Consider the following 24,258-nt stretch of genomic DNA (forward strand, 5'->3'; position numbering starts at 1 on the left):
GCAAAGAGTCGGACACAACTGAGCGACTGAACTGAACTGAACTGAACTGATACATAGTCTGACATAGTTTAATAAGCAGAGGGCCCAAGGTACAAAGCCTGGCTACTTGTGTGAGGGCTGAGGGAAGAGCCTCATTGAGAGAAGAGGAAGAGACTTGGGACTGGCAGAATAAGTAGGTCTTCCAGTAAAAAAAAAGAGTGAGGAAAAAGTGAGAGGGGGAGAGAGAGAGAATTGCATTATATGGGAAACACAGGTCATATTGTGGAACTTATGTTAGTCTTGTATGGAATGAGTGGTGGAAAATGAGGTTATCAAAACACAGCAGCTGGAATACTTCTGCACAGGAAGGGCTGTTTGGGGGTGGGGCCCGAGACCCAACTGGAAGCTCCAAGTAACCACTGCTTTTTTAACACATGGTTTAGTTGAGGGGAGGGCTTCCCAGGTGAAGAATCCGCCTGCCAATACAAGAGAAACAGGAGACCTGGGTTTGATCCCTGGGTTGGGAAAATCCCCTGGAGGAGGAAATGGCAACCCACTCCAGTATTCTAGCCTGGGAAATCCCATGGACAGAGGAGCCTGGTGGGTTACAGTCCAGGGGATCGCAATAGGTCAGATACGACTGAGCGACTGAGCACGCATGCACACACTTTAGTTGCGGTATCTTGGGCAAGAGATGATTACTGGTAGTAGTGATGGGCAGGGTCTGGGCAGGGAGTGGGCATTCCAGCCACTCCTGGCATGCCCATGCAGGGAAGGAGCCATGTAAGCACCATGACAGAGCAGGTAGAGTGAATGAGTCAACCACAATATCCACTACACCTGTGACTAGAGAAACAAACCAAAGTGCAGAGAAGATCTGCACTATTTTGGAGATGAACAGGTAGACTTTGGTGAAAAAGGAGGGCATGATGATAGTTGGAAGGGGCAAAGATGACTCCACAGAGTCTGGTGAGTCAACTAGGTGAATGGAGGAGCAGGAGAAGTGGGTTTTGTTAGCTCAGGCTGGGGGTGGGTGTAGCGTGTGGGTGGGGATGAGACACTGTCTTGTACACACTATGATGGATGTCCAGGTCATGATATCCAGAGGTCAATATAGCTGTAGCTTTAGAAGTCCTCTTCCTTTCTGTAATTTGCTTCAAAACCTGTGTCAAAATTAGGTGGGTAGGCTATAAGTGAAACACAATTGGCTATGAGTAGATAACTGAAGTGGGTGAAAAAGTAAAAATTAGCTCATACTAGGGGAAAAAAAGCTGCCCTGCCATTCATCAGGCTGGGAGGACAGACATCTGTAAGGCTAGCTACAAAGTTACCATGAAACAATATTCCCCCCAAGGGCACGCTGCAGCTAAAGTGTCATAACCACCCCCTCCTTTGTGTGACTACTGCTTTCTGATTCACTGGGAAACCTTGTTCTCTAAAATGATAGATCAGAAACTTTGCTGTTTGAAATTTTATCACTAAAAATGAAACACCCTTCTGTTGCCAGGAGGATCTAAGTCACTTTGACACAGGGAAGCAGTCTTGATTTGCAACCCAGGTTCAGAGCCTCAGATAAGGGGCTTCTGAACACAACATTTCATGTTTAGCTTAACTTTGCACTTCCTAAGGAAATGAACCTGGGTCTAGCAAGCAGTTCAGACCAGATGTTGACTCCTGCTTTGCTTTGAGTCTATCAAAACATGGCTTCTTTTAAATTTTACCTAAATTCTATCCTTACCCTAAATCCTGTTAACTCTTTGTCTGTTTGGTGAGACACCCCATAGTTTCCCTGGTATGTGGGTTCCTTCATTTGAGTGAGCTAATAAATCTGATTTTGCCAAAATACACGTCTGTTCCCAGTGATCTGAGGCTGATTATGTCATGAGCAACTGGGATACAGGAATTCTCTATACTATTCTGTTGTAAATGATCCACGTTTTCCATAACATTTCCAAGTTTTTAAAAAGTCCTCACCCCATGTTAGTAGTGTGCACTATGACAGTGTTTGAGGTCTAAGGCAGAATGATGCCCCTCCCCTCAATGTACAGACCCTAATTCCTGGCACCTGTGAATCTTACCTCACTAGCAAAAAGGACTCTGCAGATGTATTTAAGGCTAAAGACCTTGAGATGGCAGAGTATTCTAGACTATCCAGATGAGCCCAGTGTAATCAAGTGGGCCCTTAAAAGCAAAGAACCTTTCCTGGTTGTGGTCAGAAAGAGATGAGATGGTGGAAGAGTCAGAGATGCAACACTGCTGGCCTTGATGAGGAAGGGGCCACAAGCCAAGGGACGTGGGCAGCCTCTAGAAGACCAAAAAAGGTAAGGGAACAAGTTTTCCTCTAGAAGCTCCAGAAAGGAATGCAGCCATGCAGATAATCTTATTTTAACCCAGTGAGACCCATGTGAGAGTTCTGACCTTCAGAACTGTGAGATGATCATCTGTACTGCTTTAAATCACCTTGCTGGTAATTTGGTATGGCAGCAATAGAAGCCAATGCAAGATCACCCAGAAGACTGAGCAGAGAGAGCGATGAGCCAAGGGTGCCTGGGGCAACACCAGCATTTCAGACTAGAAAAAAAAAGGTGAAGCAAAGAGACAGAAAGGGAAATACCAAGCACTGGAAGAGCCAGAAGAGACCAAAAAGGAGAGAGTCTCAGGAAGGAGAAAGTGGCCCAGAGACTGAAACTGCCTACTCTTTAAAGTGACAGCTGAAGAAGATTAAGTAGCAGTCTTTCAAACTATGTGTTATTTTCTTGCTTCATATTCCCAGTGATGCTTGTATTTGTATATAACAACTTTCACCTGAAACTATCACTTTCTCCCTCCTGTTAAAAGCCTGAGAGTTTGAGGACTTTCACCTCAACCCGCATTATAAACCCATTATGGTAATTATTCTGGTTCCAGAAGAGCAGGTTTTACCACATGGTAAGCGAAAAGCAAAGGAGAAAAGGAAAAATATAAGCATCTGAATGCAGTTCCAAAGAACAGCAAGAAGAGATAAGAAAGCCTTCTTCAGCGATCAATGCACAGAAATAGAGGAAAACAACAGAATGGGAAAGACTAGAGATCTCTTCAAGAAAATTAGAGATACCAAGGGAACACTTCATGCAAAGATGGGCTCGATAAAGGACAGAAATGGTATGGACCTAACAGAAGCAGACGATATTAAGAAGAGGTGGCAAGAATACACAGAAGAACTGTACAAAAAAGATCTTCATGACCCAGATAATCACAATGGTGTGATCACTGACCTAGAGCCAGACATTCTGGAATGTGAAGTCCAGTGGGCCTTAGAAAGCATCACTACGAACAAAGCTAGTGGAGGTGATGGAATTCCAGTTGAGCTATGCCAAATCCTGAAAGACGATGCTGTGAAAGTGCAGCACTCAATATGCCAGCAAATTTGGAAAACTCAGCAGTGGCCACAAGACTGGAAAAGGTGTTTTCATTCCAATCCTAAAGAAAGGCAATGCCAAAGAATGCTCCAACTACCGCACAATTGCACTCATCTCACACGCTAGTAAAGTAATGCTCAAAATTCTCCAAGCCAGGCTTTAGCAATACGTGAACCGTGAACTTCCTGATGTTCAAGCTGGTTTTAGAAAAGGAAGAGGAACCAGAAATCAAATTGCCAACATCCGCTGGATCATGGAAAAAGCAAGAGAGTTCCAGAAAAACATCTATTTCTGCTTTATTGACTATGCCAAAGCCGTTGACTGTGTGGATCACAATAAACTGTGGAAAATTCTGAAAGAGATGGGAGTACCAGACCACTCGATCTGCCTCTTGAGAAATCTGTATGCAGGTCAGGAAGCAACAGTTAGAATTGGACATGGAACAACAGACTGGTTCCAAATAGGAAAAGGAGTACGTCAAGGTTGTATATTGTCACCCTGTTTATTTAACTTATATGCAGAGTACATCATGAGAAACACTGGACTGGAAGAAACACAAGCTGCAATCAAGATTGCCGGGAGAAATACCAATAACCTCAGATATGCAGATGACACCACCCTTATGGCAGAAAGTGAAGAGGAACTAAAAAGCCTCTTGATGAAAGTGAAAGTGGAGAGTGAAAAAGTTGGCTTAAAGCTCAACATTCAGAAAACAAAGATCATGGCATCTGGTCCCATAACTTCATGGGAAATAGATGGGGAAACAGTGGAAACAGTCTCAGACTTTATTTTTTGGGCTCCAAAATCACTGCAGATGGTGACTGCAGCCATGAAATTAAAAGACGCTTACTCCTTGGGAAGGAAAGTTATGACCAACCTAGATAGCATATTCAAAAGCAGAGACATTACTTTGCCAACAAAGGTCCATCTAGTCAAGGCTATGGTTTTTCCTGTGGCCATGTATGGATGTGAGAGCTGGACTGTGCAGAAGGCTGAGCGCCGAAGAATTGATGCTTTTGAAGTGTGGTGTTGGAGAAGACTCTTGAGAGTCCCTTGGACTGCAAGGAGATCCAACCAGTCCATTCTGAAGGAGATCAGCCCTGGGATTTCTTTGGAAGGAATGATGCTGAAGCTGAAACTCCAGTACTTTGGCCACCTCATGTGAAGAGTTGACTCATTGGAAAAGACTCTGATGCTGGGAGGGATTGGGGGCAGGAGGAGAAGGGGACGACAGAGGATGAGATGGCTGGATGGCATCACTGACTCAACGGACGTGAGTCTGGGTGAACTCCAGGCGTTTGTGATGGATAGGGAGGCCTGGCGTGCTGTGATTCGTGGGGTCACAAAGAGTTGGACATGACTGAGCAACTGAACTGAACTGAACTGAATGATACAGTGCAAAGAAATAGAGGAAAACAACAGAATGGGAAAGACTAGAGATCTCTTCAAGAAAATTAGAGATACCAAGGGAACATTTCATGCAAAGATGGGCTCGATAAAGGACAGAAATGGTATGGACCTAACAGCAGCAGAAGATATTAAGAAGAGGTGGCAAGAATACACAGAAAAACTGTACAAAAAAGATCTTCATGACCAAGATAATCACAATGGTGTGATCACTCACCTAGAGCCAGACATCCTGGAATGTGAAGTCAAGTGGGCCTTAGGAAGCGTCACTATGAACAAAGCTAGTGGAGGTGATGGAATTCCAGTTGAGCTATTTCAAATTCTTAAAGATAATGCTGTGAAAGTGCTGCACTCAATATGCCAGCAAATTTGGAAAAGTCAGCAGTGGCCACAGGACTGGAAAAGGTCAGTTTTCATTCCAACCCTAAAGAAAGGCAATGCCAAAGAATGCTCAAACTATCATACAATTGCACTCATCTCACATGCTAGTAATGCTCAAAATTCTCCAAGCCAGGCCTCAACAATACATGAACCGTGAACTTCCAGAAGTTCAAGCTGGTTTTAGAAAAAGCAGAGGAACCAGAGATCAAATTGCCAACATCCGCTGGATCATGGAAAAAGCAAGAGTTCCAGAAAAACATCTATTTCTGCTTTATTGACTATGCCAAAGCCTTTGACTGTGTGGATCACAATAAACTGTGGAAAATTCTGAAAGAGATGGGAATACCAGACCACCTGACCTGCCTCTTGAGAAATCTGTATGCAGGTCAGGAAGCAACAGTTAGAACTGGACATGAAACAACAGACTGGTTCCAAATAGGAAAAGGAGTGTCAAGGCTGTATATTGTCACCATGCTTATTTAACTTCTATGCAGAGTACATCATGTGAAATGCTGGGCTGGATGAAGCACAAGCTGGAATCAAGATTGCTGGGAGAAATATCAATAACCTCAGATATGCAGATGACACCATCCTTATGGCAGAAAGTGAAGAACTAAAGAGCCTCTTGATGAAAGTGAAAGTGGAGAGTGAAAAAGTGGGCTTAAAGCTCAACATTCAGAAAACTAAGATCATGGCATCTGGTCCCATGACTTCATGGCAAATAGATGGAGAAACAGTGGAAACAGTGGCAGACTTTATTTTTCTGGGCTCCAAAATCACTGCAGATGGTGACTGCAGCCATGAAATTAAGACACTTATTCCTTCGAAGGAAAGTTATGACCAACCTAGACAGCATATTAAAAAGCAGAAAAAATAAAATAAAAATAAATAAAAAGCAGAGACATTACTTTGCTAACAAAGGTCCATCTAGTCAAGGCTATGGTTTTTCCAGTAGTCATATATAGATGTGAGAGTTGGACTATAAAGAAAGCTGAGCGCCAAAGAACTGATGCTTTTGAACTGTGGTGTTGGAGAAGTCTTTGAGAGTCCCTTGGACTGCAAGGAGATCCAGCCGGCCCATCCTAAAGGAACTCAGTCCTGAATATTCATTGGAAGGACTGATGTTGAAGCTAAAGCTCCAATACTTTGGCTACCTGATGCAAAGAGCTAACTCATTTGAAAAGACCCTGATGCTGGAAAAGACAGAAGGCAGGAAGAAGGGGATGACAGAGGATGGGATGGTTGGATTGCATCACCGACTCAATGGACATGAGTTTGAGTAAGTTCTGGGAGTTGGTGATAGACAAAGAAGCCTGGCATGCTGCAGTCCATTGGGGTTGCAGAGTCACACACGACTAAGTGACTGAACTGAACTGAAGCTGGAAAGAAATGTAGCTGTTTTATGTGTTAATCCCAGTTACTTGACTCTGCTGCTGCTGCTGCTAAGTCGCTTCAGTCGTGTCCAATTCTGTGCGACCCCATAGAGGGCAGCCCACCAGGCTCCCTGTCCCTGGGATTCTCCAGGCAAGAACACTGGAGTGGGTTGCCATGTCCTTCTCCAATGCATCAAAGTGAAAAGTGAAAGTGAAGTCGTTCAGTCGTGTCCAACTCATAGTGATCCCATGGACTGCAGCCCACCAGGCTCCTCCATCCATGGGATTTTCCAGGCAAGAGTACTGGAGTAGGGTGCCATTGCCTTCACTTGACTCTGGGGGACCATCTAATCCAAGACTGAGAACAGCCCACCCATTCTGGCCTGCCAGTGAAGACCTAATCTCCATATTTAAACACTTCACCCAGACCTACCCCTACCCACATTCTTAAAGTTCCAAACTACTCCTAATTAAAATATATACTCTCACCAGACCAGCTCAGCTACCAATTTGGAAAATGACAAATTGTTTCAGGTGAGACTGTTGACAGCTTTGATTATCTCACAGAATATTTACATTCTAAAGGCAATGCTTACAAATGGAAAGAAACACTGCATTTGTTTACAAATGGAAAGAAACACTGTTCTGACCAAAAGAGTGTAGAGAGGAGAGCATCCTTAAATAAGCTCTTTAACCTCATCAAGTTTGGTCCATCTGGGCCTAACGCCTCACTCTCACACGAAAGCCTCGGCACAGGACACTCTTCTCTGCCTAGACACTTCATTCTTCAGAGCAGCTGTCACTTTTGCAGGGGACTCCCGGACTACGTTGGCTCCTTCTGTTATGGCCCCCACAGTACACCTGACATCTTTGGAAACGGTCACCACACCTGCAACGTGTGGTCTGTGACTATCAGCCTCTCCACTAGCTGACAGTTTCTGTGAGCTGAGGATGAGGCCTGCCCTGTGCTGTGCTCACTGTTACCCTCCTGGTCTCTAGCATGTGGGAGATACTCAAATATTTGTTGATGACTGCATAAATGAATGAAGGGTGGGGACCGAGTGCTCTTATTCCGGGTTTACAGATGATTTCTACATTAGTGGCTCTGGGAAACTTAAGTAGGAATGAAACATTTGAGCCCCTCAGAGCTCAAGTACCAAAACCATTGACTTTCCAAACACGCCTAATATCCTGTATTCATCCCTGGTCTTGTCCAAAGCCCGAAGCGGCAAATAAACACATGAACAAGTGGGACAGATTTCTAACATGGTGCCAAGACTATTATTTTTTTTGGCCATGACAATTCAATGGGAGAAAAGAGTCATGTTTTCTACAAATAGTGTTGGAATAACTGTATATATGCATGCAAAAGAACCATGTTGAATCCCTTCCTTACACTCTACACAAAAATTAACTCAAAATGGATCACAGACCTAATGTAAGAGCTAAAACTATACAACTCTTGGAAGAAAACACAGCAGATATTTGTGACCCTGGGTTATTCAAAACTTCTTAGACATGATGCCAAAATAAGTTGATAAAAATAAATTTGACTTCATCAAGATTAAAAACATTCATGCTTCAAAGGACACTATCAAAATGAAAATATAACCCACAGAATGGGAAAAATATGAATAAATTATCTATGTAATAAGGATTTGTATCCAGAATATATACTCTTACAACTCAACAATAAAAAGCCACAAAACACAATTGAAAAAATGGATTTGAATAGACAGTTTTTCCCAAAGATATACAAATGACCAATAAGTACATGAAAGTTATGTTCAACATCATTAGCCGTTAGTGCAATGTAAATCAAGACCCCAGTGAGGTACAGCTTCACTCCTATTCAGTTCAGTCGCTCAGTCGTGTCCGACTCTGCGACCCCACGAATCACAGCACACCAGGCCTCCCTATCCATCACCAACTCCCAGAGTTTACTCAGACTCATGTCTATTGAGTCGGTGATGCCATCCAGCCATCCCATCCTCTGTCGTCCCCTTCTCCTCCTGCCCCCAGTCCCTCCCAGCATCAGAGTCTTTTCCAATGAGTCAACTCTTCACATGAGGTGGCCAAAGTACTGGAGTTTCAGCTTTAGCATCATTCTTTCCAAAGAAATCCCAGGGCTGATCTCCTTCAGAATGGACTGGTTGGATCTCCTTGCAGTCCAAGGGATTCTCAAGAGTCTTCTCCAACACCACAGTTCAAAAGCATCAATTCTTCGGCGCTCAGCCTTCTGCACAGTCCAGCTCTCACATCCATACATGACCACAGGAAAAACCATAGCCTTGACTAGATGGACCTTTGTTGGCAAAGTAATGTCTCTGCTTTTGAATATGCTATCTAGGTTGGTCATAACTTTCCTTCCAAGGAGTAAGCGTCTTTTAATTTCATGGCTGCAGTCACCATCTGCAGTGATTTTGGAGCCCCAAAAAATAAAGTCTGACACTGTTTCCCCATCTATTTGCTATGAAGTGATGGGACCGGATGCCATGATCTTTATTTTCTGAATGTTGAGCTTTAAGCCAACTTTTTCACTCTCCACTTTCACTTTCATCAAGAGGCTTTTTAGTTCCTCTTCACTTTCTGCCATAAGGGTGGTGTCATCTGCATATCTGAGGTTATTGGTATTTCTCCCGGCAATCTTGATTCCAGCTTGTGTTTTTTCCAGTCCAGCGTTTCTCATGATGTACTCTGCATATAAGTTAAATAAGCGGGGTGACAATATACAGCCTTGATGTACTCCTTTTCCTATTTGGAACCAGTCTGTTGTTTCATGTCCAGTTCTAACTGTTGCTTCCTGACCTGCATACAGGTTTCTCAAGAGGCAGATCGGGTGGTCTGGTATTCCCATCTCTTTCAGAATTTTCCAGTTTATTGTGATCCACACAGTCAAAGGCTTTGGCATAGTCAATAAAGCAGAAATAGATGTTTTTCTGGAACTCTCTTGCTTTTTCCATGATCCAGCGGATGTTGGCAATTTGATCTCTGGTTCCTCTTCCTTTTCTAAAACCAGCTTGAACATCAGGAAGTTCACGGTTCACATATTGCTGAAGCCTGGCTTGGAGAATTTTGAGCATTACTTTACTAGTGTGATGGTTATAATCAAAATGATAGATGGCGATGATGTGGAGAAAGTGGAACACTCATACACTGCTGGAGGGAATGTAACATGGAATTTCCGAAGTTTAGCAGTTCCTCAAAAAGTTAAACGTGGAGTTATCATCTGACCTAGTAATTCCATTCCTCAGTATATACCCAAGAGAAATTATAACATATGTCCACACAAAAACCTGTAGATGAATTTTCATAGCAGCGTTATTCCTAATAGTCAAAATGTGGAACCCTCATGTCCATCAATGGATAAATGGTTAAATAAAATGTATATTTACAAAATACTTAGCCATAATAAAGAATGAAGTACTGATATGTTTTACAACTTGAATGAATCTTGAAAACCTTGAAAATGAAAGAAGCCTGTCACAAAAGGCCACATATTATGTGACTCTGTTTACATGAAATGTCCAGAAGAGGCCAATCAGTAGAAATAGAAAGTAGACTGCTGACTGCCCAGAGCAGGGTACAGGTGGGTGGGGATTGTGGGAAAGCAGGAGATACAGAGTGACTGCAATTGGTATGGCATTTTTTTTTTGAGGTGATGAAAACATTCTGGAATCGATTGTGGTGATGGCTGTACAACTCTATGACTACACTAAAAACTACAGAATTGAACACTTTAAACGGGTAAATTGTATGGTATGTGAATTACCTCAATAAAACTGTAAAATTTTTTTAAGTAGAATAAAGAAATGCTGTGCTATTTCAAAACATCACACGTCTATTAGAAACCAATCTCACATTCGTTTTGCCAAGTATCAGGGGAAACACAGATTTCTGTCTTCTGGGACACTCTGGGTCCCAAGCTCATTCATTTTCTTGTGGGCCTGTGCAGCTGTTAAGGGCTCAGTGCAGAATTCCAATCCTGATGAATCGTGGATCTGTAGGCTTCTTTCAATGAAGCACTTCAATTCTATAGAGTCATGTATTTTTCTCTCTTTACAATAAACTATCCTTGAAGCTTGAACTGCAGCACACACAAAAAATTTTCTTTCTAGCATAGACAAATTCACTCCATGAAGTTAACCTGAAACTTACTTGGTAGGTGTTTGGAGGAGGCCAGAGTGCCATGATGACCAAGCCCTAAATGTCATATGCTGAACTTTTAAGCTTGTGATTTATTCTCTCCCTCCTTCCCGCCTTTTCTTTCATCCAGGTTCTTCAGCTTTGGGACAAAGGTCTAAGTACCGACCCCATCGCCCACACCAAGAGTGCTGGATGGGGAGAGACAGAGAAGCTTCCTGGAGTTTGAGCTCCATTTCCTGGCTCTGAGGGCTCACTTCACATCCACCCACTCCTGAGTCATTTTATTCCCCTTCTTCATTCCTAAGGCAGAGCTTGGTCAGGGTTCTGAAGCAATTCCTGCCCTATCATGTCACAAGGAGCCAATGAACATACAGGGAAGTCTGACAGGTGAAGGATTTAAAAGCAAGCCAGGACTTTTTTCAAGTGAAAATGGCTAGTCTAGAGGGAGCTCAGAGCAGTAGATACAAGCTGAAATAAATGAACAAATGGATTAACAAAATCCACAAAAGCACAGACTTTATTTAAGAAGTCCTTGAGATACAAAAGAAGACTAGGGCTAGGTCTACAGATAACAGAAGCTTAACCCCTGAGTGTCAGAGCACTCTAGGGGTAAAAGCAGGTGGGAGCAGAGGACAGAAAGGTGGGTGGCTTGGTATTTTCTGGCTTTAGAAAGTCAGAGAGCCCAGATCCCAGCTAGAACATCCCAGTACTGGTTATAGATTCTTTACAAAGGTGTTTACCTGTGGGAAAGAGAAAAACAAAAAGTTAAATTTCACATTTTCAGGAGACTATACAACAGTCCATCCATAATGCATGTGTAGCCAAGCCTTCGAGTTTTTTGTGAGGAAGAGAACACAGGTATGGAAAGGAAATGAGACCTGCCCAGGGTATCAAGTAGCAGAGCTGGAGAGAATCCAGAAGTCTCATTTCCCTAGTTCTAGAATACCTCAGACGAGGAAGTCAGCTGGAAAGCACATCTTACAAGGCAAATATTTAACAATTATTAGCCCCAAATACTTTAGAGAATAGAGATTATCTTAATAACTTATCCAAGGCCCTACAGGCTTTGGAGTATGAAATGCAATTTGAGGCGCAATGCATAGGACCCATAGTGAAGTTTTGAAGTGATAAGAGTGTAAAAAAAGAAAAGCAGGAGTTAAGGTCTTCCCCACCCTCCTCATGAGCTCTTCTTGTATGGTTACTTCTTCCGAAAAATCATCATTGACATCCAACACGAGCACTGGAATGTTCAGCAGAGCCTCAGAGTGGAGCCTGTAAGAAGCACAAATATTTAGGGAACAGAAAAAAGATGGTAAGCTTCACATACTCACCAGTCTTAATAATTCATAATAGCTCTAAGGTCACAGGGCTTCTTAGGGAAATTTTATGTAAACAGTTTAAAAAAGGAACTCAATAAAGTTGGCTGGAAAGACGAGATTGAAATTTCTCTTTAGTCTGAAGACTGATACTGAAGGTCGGAGCCCCAAACAATTTAAATGGACAGCACACCAAGCCTGAAGGGAGGAAAGGCTGAAACCAGGAATATTAACTTAGTACACACTGACAATGTTTCAGCCCTTTACCCTGAGCCAACGACTTTATCATCATCAATCACCAAGTTCAGTCTAAGGGCATATCGAAAAATAAAAAAGCTGGGAAACAATCTAATAAAAAAGTTTCTTGAAATATATAGATTATATCCGGTATTAAATTTCTGCTGGGGATAACGCTTAACAATCCCAACCACTTCCAGGACATTCTGAACCTGCTTAAGGGGCTGCGTGTTCAGCTTCCTGTATTTTAATGCCTGGCTGCAGGAAGGCAGGCCCCTGTCCACTGCCGCTCTCTTCTCCACTTACGGGGTTGTCTTGTGGACAAGCCAGGCTTCGTGTTGACCATGAAGCTGCTCCAGATAGGCCAACTCAACTTCTTTCTCCTCTTGCCGGGCCCTCCGCTGTAGTCTCTTTAAACAAACCTGAAAGACAATCCCCAGGCTCTGCTGAGCTCCTGGGTTATCTCGGCTGTTACAGAAGCTGGGGGGCTCTCAGGCCTCCTTGCTGTGTCTATCCTGGGCGCTAGTGTTGTGACATTCCTTCTGCTGCCTTGTCTTCTTAGTGAATCACAGGTTAATGGCAACCATCATCTACCCTAGGAACCTGGAATTATTATTTTTTTCCTCCTCCCTGCCACATCCAGGAAGTCACTGAATTCTCTTTCATCTCTCTCCAGCTGGTTCTCTCCTTGCCTCTCTCTCACCCCTGCCCTGGTCAGGTCCCCAGCGTTTCTCACCTGGACTATGGAGCAAGAGCCTTCTGACTCTCTGCCTCCTGGAGGCAGTGAAGTGTATGGAAAGAGCACAGGCCTTAAGGTTAGAAAGTCCAGGGTTAAATTCCCATCTTAGCCAGGCACCAGGGGGGTAAGCTTTGTGGGCTTCCATTTCCTCTCATCAACCCCGTGGGTCACTGTGAAGACTCAGGGAAGGGAGCCCATCAGTTCCTGGCAAATGCTGTCTTTTCTCCTACTTTTCCTGCTCAGTCCACCCTTCCAGACTATTGCAATATACAGCTGTCCCTCAGCACGTGCAGAGGGGGTTGCAGGGGCGTTTGGTTCCAGGACCCTCTGTGGGTACGAAATTCCAAGGTTGCTGGAGCCCCTTATGTGTGTGAAATGGCAGTGGGCTCTCCACATCAGGGGTTCCGCGTCTGGATTCGGAGGGCTGACTCCAACGGTATGACTCTCCTTGCAGGGTGCTTATCGCCTTCAGTCACAGGTGCAAGGAAGTATGAGTAACATCATATTTACAAAACGGTACGTAACTTGAAGTCATGTCATATCACACATTCACTCTGGGGCAGAATGCAAATTCTGCATACGTCAAAGTTCAAAAAATAAAAAAGTGAGGCTTGAGATTCACTCTGTCCCTCAGTCCTTCCAGAGCGTGTGTAATTCCAGTCTGTCTTCATTTGATTAGAAATCTGAAGCACAATGACTCAAGGAATGTCACCTTCTCCTTTACTGGTCACACAGGGCCATTACCAGAGTCTGGCCACCCCTCCTAACTCTCCACTCTTGACATCCTTAGCTCCTTCCTCCCCTGAAGCCGGATGTCACCTCCTGTCTGCAGTACAGACCAAGCTCTTTCGCATCTCAAAACTTTTGCTCTGAATGTCTGCTTTGCCTGAATTGCCTTCCTTTCTCTCTATGCATGGCAAACACTTCATTATTCAGTGTCATCTGTCCTGAGAAAAACACGTAGATTAACTCACTGATTTAGGACTTCTCTCTTTCAAATAGTTTAGTTTTATTCCCAAATGTAAACTTTTATTCCCCCAAAAATGTATAATATTCCCAAAGATGCAATCTGTGCTGTTTCCCTCTTGTATCATCTTTTCTCTATGGAAAGAAAATCATATAAACAAATTTCATTTATGATCTTCTGCCCAACTTTTCAAGTTGATTAACACAGGTTAGCAGTCTAACATGCTAATACTTTTAGCACTTATCCCTTCTCATCTCTTTCCCTTGAATCAAGAACTGTTCTAAAGTTAGATGAAGTCCTTGTCCTAGGGAGTCTATAATCTAATTAGATAACAAGTAAAAGAACATATGCAAAACAGCAAATCAGGTGCTCTACTGTGAGGTTTGGATCTTAAGTACAGAAGTCAGATAAGGAAGGCAGCAACTGGGCTGGGGCAGTCAGAGGCGCTTCCTGGAAGCGGCAGGGGCTCCCCCTTCATCGCTGGCACCAGCTTACTCAACACCACTCTGAAAGCAGGCCAGAATCTGTCTGGTCCAGGGCTGAGCACAGGGCCTGGCAGGGCAGGTGGTCAATACATATTTATCGCACATACTCACTGAATGTTTTCATTTCTGACCCCGTCTATCCCTGTTGACCGTCTGCTCCTACTTTCATCTTTTTCCATCTCTACTTTCCTTCCCTCTGAACCTTCTCTTTTTCTTTCTGTCATTCTGTCCCTACATCTTTTCCTCACTGCTGACTGCTTCAAGACCTCTCCGCCGTTCCCTTGCCTCCCCATCACACAGCTTTACAGCCCTGACTAACCACGACCCAGTGCTCTACCCCACTGATGACAGATGTTAGTGGCTATTGTCTACTTGCAGAAAGACTTTACACATATAGTCTTACCTCCACTTAAAAAAACATATAAAAGATCTCCTATTACACATTTGGTTCTTATTTTTCTTAAGAATATGTTTTGAAGATTGTTATATGTCAGTGTAGTACCTTCCAGTTCTTTTTCATGGCTTCAGAGTTTTTCAGTGCATCAATGGAGCATAATATACTTAACTGGCCTCTACTGATGACTACTTGCGTTGTTTATAATAATTTGCTATTATAAACAATGCTGCCCTGCACATGAGCCATTTTGCCTATGTGGGAGCATATTTATGTAGTAAATTCCAAGAAGCATGATTAATAGGGCAAAACTATGTATCCTGCTAGTATACACTGCCAGACTGCCTCCTTAGAGGCTGACCAATTCTCATTCCTGCCAGCAAGGTAGCTTCAGGATTTCTAAACATAGCAAAGCTACCTAATTTTCCTGAGAGAAAAATATTATCAGAATTAATGAAAATGCGTATTTTCCGAATGTGACGTTATGTTTTCAATTATACACTAGGGCAGAGCAATTCTTTTTATAAAAGCTATAATTATTCATTCATTGCTGGCAGGCAAACACTGATGCTAAAGTCTCTCCTGTTAAAATAGGCTAACATTTCCCTTTGCACTATTAATTTACTTAAGAGAGCAAACTTTTCTTCCCTCCCAGAAGCCTAGGTAAACTTCTATTTTGAACATTTGGTGTACTTCTTGCTGTACTGATATGGTTACAAGTTCTTTTTTAAAACAAAAAACAAAAAACAACCATGTGCAAACAGTGCTTTAGTCTGGTTCCTCTTTACCTCAGTCCTCATGGGGAGGACGCACTGAACGTGAACAGGAAAGAGCGTGGCTGGGACGGCAGCTGCCTGCTTCACTCCACCCGACCCTCCTGGAAGAGCTGCTGTTTGGACTGCCTGCAGTCAGAGGCAGCAACTGGACAGGGACTGCTAGTGGGTCTGACCACTGCACTTCCTAAGCCCCACACCCAGGTGCCCCTTGTCCCAGGTCTTCGCAGCACACGCTGTCCGGGCTGCAGACACGGCCTGGCTCTTGGAGGTACACTGGCCAGCTGCACTCTCTCTTGCTGATTCTTTGGGGCACTGAGGCCCAGCCATTTCTCTTCTGATTTCTTTTTTTACTGTTGGCTCGCTTGCTTTTTACAGGTTAGTGAAGAGTAGGTAGGAAGGAGCAAAATGCCCTACTCAAGCCCATCACATGAGCTCTAAGCCAACATCTGCCGGGACTCTGCACCACTTTCTACATAAAGATGTTTCACTTCTGTTCTGCTCTCTCACAGTCCCTCTGGGTCTCACAGCAGAGGTTAGGAGTGACTTCAGGGGAAGGATATCAACATTCTCGGTTCTGGTGCCATCAAAACAGCACCAAAATCCCCATTCAATTCCAAAATGAGTAAGTAATTTTTTTCTACCATCAAGTTGCAGTAATCCTTAATCCTTCAACCCCTATTCCACCCCAGCTGAAATACCTCAATTCGTCTCTCCAAAAAGATGTTACCAGCCACACCGTAACAATTACAGCCACCACCACCATTGTTACCATCATTGTCCCATCTCACAGTCATTCCAAATACACAAAGACGTGAGGAAGACTTCCTTCCTCTCCTGCTGGGTCCCAGTGGCCCAGCAGGCTAGGTCAGGAACCAGGCAAAGGTTAGGTGGCAGTGCTTTCAATTCTCTTAATGCTCAGCCCAACCTGCTGCTGCCTTCAACTCTCCATCCCATGAACTCCTACTGGAAACCATCACCTCTTCAAACCCAACCACAATCTTCACTCAATTCAAGTCCACAATGCTCTTAATCCATCCTTGGCTCTGGCCATGAGCCTTCCTGGGGGCCAGGACTTTCCTCTCACCCTGAACCCTACTTTCGGCTACCTCAAACCATCCTTTTGGCAGGGGTCTCCTTCTCCCCTAAACACTGACACCAATCCCTGCCCCTACCGGACAGTCACCTTCAGAACTGGTCTCTTCTATTCCTGCTCCCAGGAAATGACAACTACTGCAAGAAGTCATAAATGCGCGAGGCTGCCACCTTCAGCTGTGCTTTTCACAGAAGGTTCTCAGCCCTCTGGCTTCACTGCATCTCCAGTTGAGTTTCACTTAAACCTGAGACTCTATTTACTTCCGTGGACTCTCTTTATTTCCTCACAATCTTCAGAAGCTCCCGACATAAAGAGCCCCGATCCCTGGTCCCCTTCACACCCAAGGCCCTTCCTTGCCTGCTGCCACCCTTGCTGAGGTCAGGCCCTTCCATCCGGTCCTCTCCCCTCTGGTTCCTGCGAGTCTGTGTCATGGGGGCGCTCCCACCCATTTTCTGACCCTGGCCAGTCTGCTCTCAGGCTTCTTCCTTCCACAAGACTTGGTCATATACCTAAAAGCCTGGCCTCTAGCCTCAAGAAAACTTTTCTTCCTAAGACTATGCGTTATACCTGGCATTTGACCGTATGTCAGGTATCTGTCTAAAAAGGTGAGAGCAACACATCCCTCAAAAATGTCCCCCAGCTTGACTCCCACCCCAGAGGAGCCCTTAGGGATCACGTGTCTGCGACACTGGATTGGACAGACAAGGACCCGTCCAGGGGAAAGGTTTCCAGGGCCTGCCCACGGTTGGCAGAGCCAAGGACCCCTGCCATCTCCAGAGACTCCACATCACCACCCTACTCTGTGCTGGGCTGCCCCCATGGTCCAGGTCGGAGGTCATGGGAGGCAACTCCCACAGTCCATCGTGCCTTACCAGTGGCATCTTTCAGGTTCAAAAAAGCAGACAATGAATTAGGAGAGTACCAGGATGAGGTGAGGAAAGCCTCTTCGTCCTCCTGACATGATAGTCAGGAAACCATAGAGACCACAATGGACTCTGATGACCCAGTTAGAGGGAAGGAAAAGCTGAGGCAACTGGCTACAGGTTAGCTGGTCAGAGGGTTGAAACTGTGGATCCCAGTGATAAAGCCCAATCTTCTCTAGGTGGGCACTACATCAAGAGGGACCCTTTAGCCCCCTGCTGCAGAAAGCCTAAGGGAACTGGGTCCTTGTGCTAGAATGGGAGGGTGCTCACCCACTGCTCTCCATGCTCCAGGTAATACCCACAACCAACTTTCTCCAACTGGAAAATCAGGGGCTCAGAGAACATCACCTCTTAAGTTTCATATGGCCCTAATGTTTAAGGCTTTAAATTCTTACCTGGGGAGCAGCCTGAAGGTAGATGAAGCCATGTAATCTGAGCCGGCTGGCAAACTCCTGCAGGAGAAAATAATGCCAGTCCTGATAGATATGCCATTCAATGTCACTGAGGGAACCATTTTCAAAAAGAGTCTTTGCAAAGATATACCTGGTTGGAAATGTAGGTGGGATGGGTGAGGGGAAGAGAATGGGAAATGGAATGAAAGGCAAAAGAAAGAAGCAAAAAACATTAATAACAACTTCTTCCACGTCTGTCCAAACCACTTAACCTTTTTGGTTCCTTACTGATTTTTAAGAAGTCTGAATTCTTCACCTACACTTTTTGCTCAATACTGAGAATAGCATTTAGACTTTAGAGGCCAAAATCTGAGTGGATTAATCCACTGGAAGAAAAAGGCCACTGAAAGACAGTACCATTGGTTGCTAACAATTTTCCCTCCTGGAAACCAGTCAAAACATGTGCAAATGGTGCATGTAGACTCAGACTTTTAAGATTTCCTTAGTATTACTGTAAGTAAGCCCCCAAACAAAAAACAACCTAGTATAAAGCACCCACGACTTACTTTAAGGACTCAAGGGTTCTGAGGCTGCAGAGCCATCCTTTGGTCTAGCCGAGAAGTAGAGCAGGAACTGTACTTAAGTCATGTCCCCTATGGAGCAGGAAACGCATTTCCTACTAACTGCAGTACCTCCAAGAAAACAAACTCTCCTCCAAAGCAAGCCTCCTCTGCTTCTGAGCTTCTAATCCAGATATGAGAAGGCTAAATCTAAAAATCAATCTCATTTTGCCCCTTGCTTACTTCCGTAACTAAAGGAGCATCGGATAAATAGGAAGTCGGAGCTAACTAGAAACCATTGTTTCAGGAGGGGCAATTCTGCTTTCCAACCTCAGGCATCTTGATACAAAACACAGTTTACATCTTAAGCAGTGAATTCCAGTTTCTAAGGCAATACTCAGCAACTGGCTACTTCTGGAAAAATGAAATTCGGAAGCCTTGTCTATGAATGGCTCAGGGAGGTATACACCACAAGGCTGTGAGTGCTGCATAAGAGAAGGGGTTGGAGCGTCACACTCCTGAGTCTGACCTGGCTTCAAAATTCACTAGCTGTGTCACCAGGGGCAAGTCATCAAACTCTCAGGCTGCTTCTTCCTCTGTACATAGATAACAGTTGAACCTAATTCGTAGAGTTGTGAGAACTGTAATACTTACAAGGTGCTTCCAACAGTGACTGACACATACTATTAAAGACATCTTAGCTGTCACTGTAACTACTTCACTGTTAGGCTATGAAGGCACTAATTTGGGAGCTCTGAAATGGCTTACCTATAGCCTAGCTGAAGGCAACAAAGAAAAGAGGTGAATTTCTAATTCAGTATCTGAAAAATGTTTTCAGCTTCTTCATAAGTAACATGGAAATGAAGATCTTATAAAGAGCAAGTAAATACCTGTTAATTAGTCTTATAAAAGGCCCTGGCCTTTTTCTGAGGATGAGCACTTCTTTATTTCTCCAAAGCTGGTAGTGAAGGGGTGAGAGGACATAAAGGCCATGGTGGTGCTAAATGCTGAGGCGGGTGGGGAGAGCCACTGCAGCCTGAATGAAGGGACTGCAGGAAAGGGCCAGCTTAAGCACCAAGGCATCAGGGTCCCTGCTCTAAAACCATATACTATTGTTTTCTTTCAACTCAAACAGAAAAGATTTAGATTTCCCCCTCCTTGTCATCTACCCTCCCAAACAAGCGATGTTCCTCCTTTGGAATACATATAACACACCTGGGCAGGTGTGCAGTCCCTGCCAGACTAAGGTCACCATGAGGGCAGGAACTGGGTCCGCCCTGCTTACTGCTGTAGCCCCAGGTCTGACCCAGTGCCTGAACACAGGTGGCATTCAACAAATCTGTTCATTTGCTGAGCCAAATGAATAAATGTTTAAAGGAGTGGAGAGGCTCTAAATTACCATCAGGGTTAGAGTGTGTAATCAGTTACCCTTTCTGTCTCAAAAATGTCCCCTCTGAAGAAAACATCTGGGATGTTGTAGCTGCCTATAGTGCAATCAGCTGTCTCCCTTTATACCATGGCACGCCACATGAGGGATCTTAGTCCCCTGATCAAGAATCAAACCCATGCCCCCTACAGTAGAAACACAGAGTCTCAACCACTGGACCGCCAGAGAAGTCTGGAGATCTTCTAAACAGATCTTCTCAAGTCCGTGTACTTTCTAAACAAAGTATTTCTATTTTTAAGGGGTCTCTCACATGTCTACCTCACTAAAGGGCTGAAAATCAAAAGACCAATGGCCAGTTTGTTTCCAGGAAGGTAGCAATATGTAATTCATCTTCCTAATTCAAGAGGCTAGGCTTGAGAGAAGGCAGAGGAAAATAAATAGTAGTGTATCCAACAGTTGAAAAAACAACAAAAGTCTATAGCTCAACCATTTACAATTCACATATTTAGCTTTTATAAAGAACAGGCTCTCTCTTGGGGTCCACAGAGAAGGAGTGCCTAGCCTATAGGGTTTGTATTACATTTCTTGAATGGTTTTTAAGTAATGCTTAAAAAAAAAAATCACAATACATTTACAAATATACCCTTATTTTTCCCCCTCCAGGCAGCTTTATGGGAAGACTAAGAAGTAGCGCTAGTTTTTGTAATTTGGAAGTAAACAAGTAACCAATCTAGCATCTTGAGAAGCGAATGGACAGGGCTTCTCTGGTGGCTCAGCAGTAAAGAATCTGCCTGCAAGAGACATGGGTTCAATCCCTGATCCAGGAAGACCCCACGTGCTCCACAGGAACTAAGCCCATACGCCACAACTCTTGAGCCTGTGCTCTGGAGCTGGGGAGCTGCAGCTACTGAAGCCTGCATGCCCTAAAGCCCGTGCTCCCCAGCCAAAGAAGCCACTGCTCCCTGAGCACCACAGTGAAGAGTAGCCCCCACTCTCTGCAACTAGAGAGAGCCTGGGCAGAATGAAGACCCAGCACAGCCAAAAATACATAAATAAAAATTTTTAAAAAGACGTGAATGGACAATAAAAGTGAATTTTTCCATTCTGATAATTCAAAGGGGCTTCAGAGCTCAACATGCTTTGAGCCACCATCTCACACTGACACAGGTTCCTTCGGATAAAAAACCCTCAGTGATGTCCAGATCGAGGCACCCTCACTTCATCGCCAAATGGCTGAAACACAAGACTCAGCCTGGTCTTGTGGCAGAACCAGGAATTCCGGAGTATAGACGGACTAGCTCCTTTAGAATTAAGGGGCTGAATTCCCAAGCTAGCTGCTAGCCTTCGTGAAAAGTGACTCATCTCACTCCATCGGTAGATAGGATAATGCCCTTCCCTGGACCTATGAGAGACTGAATATCTCTTATAGACTCTGGCCAATAATAAGTCCTCTCACACGACAGAGTCAAAAATGGTTAAATCCAAGACAGAAGTCAATTTTTCAGATGTGCTTCTACTCAGAAATCCTTTCTTGAAGAATAAAACAAGGATAAATGTATTTCTCCTATCATTTTAGGAACACAGATTTTAATTCCATCTGCTTTTTTCTTCAAGGCGATAGCCAGCCACTGATTCATCTGGTTTGCTGAAACATACGCTGCTACTTAAGTGTCTCTTCCGAGCCTTTGTGCATGTAACGGTTTTACTAGGTAGCCACCAGCCTGCTTCTGTGACAGAAAAGACGACGACAAGGCAATCAGTGCCAATGTGAGAAATTAGATGTATTTAGTTTATGAAAAACACAGTTTCCTTTCTTGACATGTGTGGTAACTGAAATTGTAAGTCTGAACAAATCTCTATAGTGTTGTCGTTAAAAAGAAGACAATTTTTTCAAGGATAACATTCAATGACAAGAGCAGTTCAGGGTCTGACCAAGAAAAGAAAACCTGTGGTGCTGAGCACAGCGCCTGTGGCCGGCAGAGGCTCGGGACCTTACCTGTCGCTGTACACAGACCTCTCAAAGATCTGTACTGCCCTCCCAACCTCTAAGAGTTTCTCAGGGAAGGGCTCCAACTGTACTTTCAGGCGGCTCAGGAAAGAAAATGTCTGGAAGGTGTAGGACCATCGTGCTGGCTCCTGGTACATCATATCCAGCAAGTTTCCAAGGCTGGTGGCAGCGCCGGCCTAAAGGCAAATTACAAAAGAGGAGAATTTCCTAGGACGCATTTACTTGACAGTGTTCACCACCCTTCTACCTCATACCTTGTAATCACTGGGAGAAGCAATTACAGAGGTTTCCTCCCACTAAAAAGATACTGCATCCCTCACCGTTGGTGCAGTCAAAGCTACACAACCAAGGGAGAGACTTTCCTACTTTATTAGGTGAGACTCTGATAGAGGGAGATGACATGCCTCAACACACCTAGAACAGCAGAGGCAGAACCACCGTACAATTAGCACATGCACTGATAGATATGTTTGCAGAGCGTGCCGGAGGAGGAGTTAACAATCACAGCCACCTAAAACTCTACTTGCAATCATACTACCTCTACCGCAACACTATGTTGCCTCTCTCTGGGGCTTCCATTTGTGGTTCTTTCTAAAACTAACCTAGACAAGAAAGTAACTGACTATAAAATCCAACCCACAAAATAAAGAGTTCTGTCTCTCTTATGGCAGAGCTACACGTTGTTAAACAAACAAACACACGAACAAACAAAAACACACAAATCCCTCCTCCTGGATTCTAGACACTTTACGAAAGGCATGTGAAGACCCACTTACTCAGCATGTGCAGGCGGGAACGTGTGTAAGATACTCAGGAACCCTAGATTCTTTCCTGGGCTCTGCCACTGACTCAGTGCTAAAGTGAGTTTTGCGCAAAGCACTCTTATCTGTGTTCAGTCACCATTAACTGAAGGCCTGTGTGGATGAGGTGCTACGTGAGCTAGGTGCTGTAAGGGGTACAGAAAACAAAATTAAGATTTATCTCAATGTTCACTGTGCTATACTGTCTCATTTGATCTTCACAACAGCACCATGAGGTAGGTACCCCTGTTATGCCCATTTCCTTGAGGAGAACATCCACTCAGAAAGGTGACGGAACTTGCCTAAGGTTTCATGGTTAAGTGTTGAATGGGGACTCAAACCTGGCTTCCACTAACTTCTTCATTTTAATACTTCTCCATATAAAAGCGAGCAAGACATGGTTCCTAAATTTAAGGAGCTCATAATGCAAACAGAAAGGGGGTGACAAAAATATGGAAAACTAGACTAGAAAGCAGAACATACAACAAAGGGGTGCTCACATATGGTGGAGAGAATCTGGGAAGTTTCTGGAAAAGAGTGGCATTAAGCTGGGAAGTAAGTAAATGCTACATGGAATCTCCATAGATGGAAATAGAGATTAAGAAGAAAGAATTTCACATAGAGACAAAAGTCTTGGTGGGGGTGGGGGGTGGGGAAGGGGAGGTTAGACAACCACAAGTGGTCAGGTTTCACAGAATATCAACCCTGGATTCCAAAGAAGGGTCTTACCCTTTGGAAGGTTTCATCAGGAGCAATGCAGGTAGAGCACAGCAGGTCACAAAAAACAACTTCCCTCCTTCCAGTCCCAACCCACAAACACACACCAGCCTCACAAACGGCCCCTGGCTGAGAGCTGGAGGCTGAAGCAGGAGGACAAATTTGGATGTACTGGGGTCTCTGGCAGGGTCACTGGAGACTGTAGGGAGCCCGTGGTGCGTGGCACAGTTCTGAGATGGCAGGGAAGCCAGCTGACTGGAGTGGGGCACTGCGCTGGCAGAGGCACCAGGTTGACTGTACAGAGGCCTACACTATTTCTAAAGAACCTATCTCAACTACAGAACATGAAGCACATATCCCTTTAGACATAAAAACAAAAAAGGGGACAAGCAGTGGAAATAAAAATACTCAGCCATTCAAAAGGAGTGAACTCATCAATGTGCTCAGGACAAGCAGCCTCTCAGGAGACAGAGCTATTGCCAGAGAAAGGAGAAAATGGAAAAAGCTCAATGAGATTCAAGAGACTGCCACACTGATAAGAACAGGTTATCAAAAAAAGCAGCCAGAGACTTCCCTGGAGGTAAGACCCCGCACTTCCACTACAGGGGCAAGGCTCCGATCCCTGGTTGGGGAACTAAGGTCCCACAGACTGCATGGCATGCCCCCCAGTAAAAGAAATGAACCCAGGCTCCAAATGGAACAATATGAAAAGAACATTCTTAGAGGGAAAAAATGCAATTGCCAAAACAAAACTCCCAATGAAGATAGTAACCAGCAGAC

The 24,258-nt window shown here is 44.2% G+C and overlaps 1 protein-coding gene across 2 annotated transcripts in view; it reads right to left on the reverse strand.

The window, feature by feature from the left end:
* Positions 1 to 11,183: 11,183 nt before the first annotated feature.
* DGUOK (deoxyguanosine kinase) overlaps positions 11,184 to 24,258 on the reverse strand; it is a 33,808-nt gene continuing 20,733 nt past the window's right edge. For both annotated transcript variants that reach the window (XM_061431889.1, XM_061431890.1), the window contains 5 exons: positions 21,950 to 22,137; positions 18,010 to 18,157; positions 12,544 to 12,659; positions 11,857 to 11,956; positions 11,184 to 11,424 (listed from right to left, as the gene is read on the reverse strand). In XM_061431889.1, the coding sequence (XP_061287873.1) occupies positions 11,398 to 11,424; positions 11,857 to 11,956; positions 12,544 to 12,659; positions 18,010 to 18,157; positions 21,950 to 22,137 (579 nt within the window). In that variant the 3' untranslated portion in view covers positions 11,184 to 11,397. The remainder of the gene's footprint in view (positions 11,425 to 11,856; positions 11,957 to 12,543; positions 12,660 to 18,009; positions 18,158 to 21,949; positions 22,138 to 24,258) is intronic.

This window comes from Bos javanicus, chromosome 11, assembly GCF_032452875.1.
Source record: "Bos javanicus breed banteng chromosome 11, ARS-OSU_banteng_1.0, whole genome shotgun sequence".
NCBI lineage: Eukaryota > Metazoa > Chordata > Mammalia > Artiodactyla > Bovidae > Bos > Bos javanicus.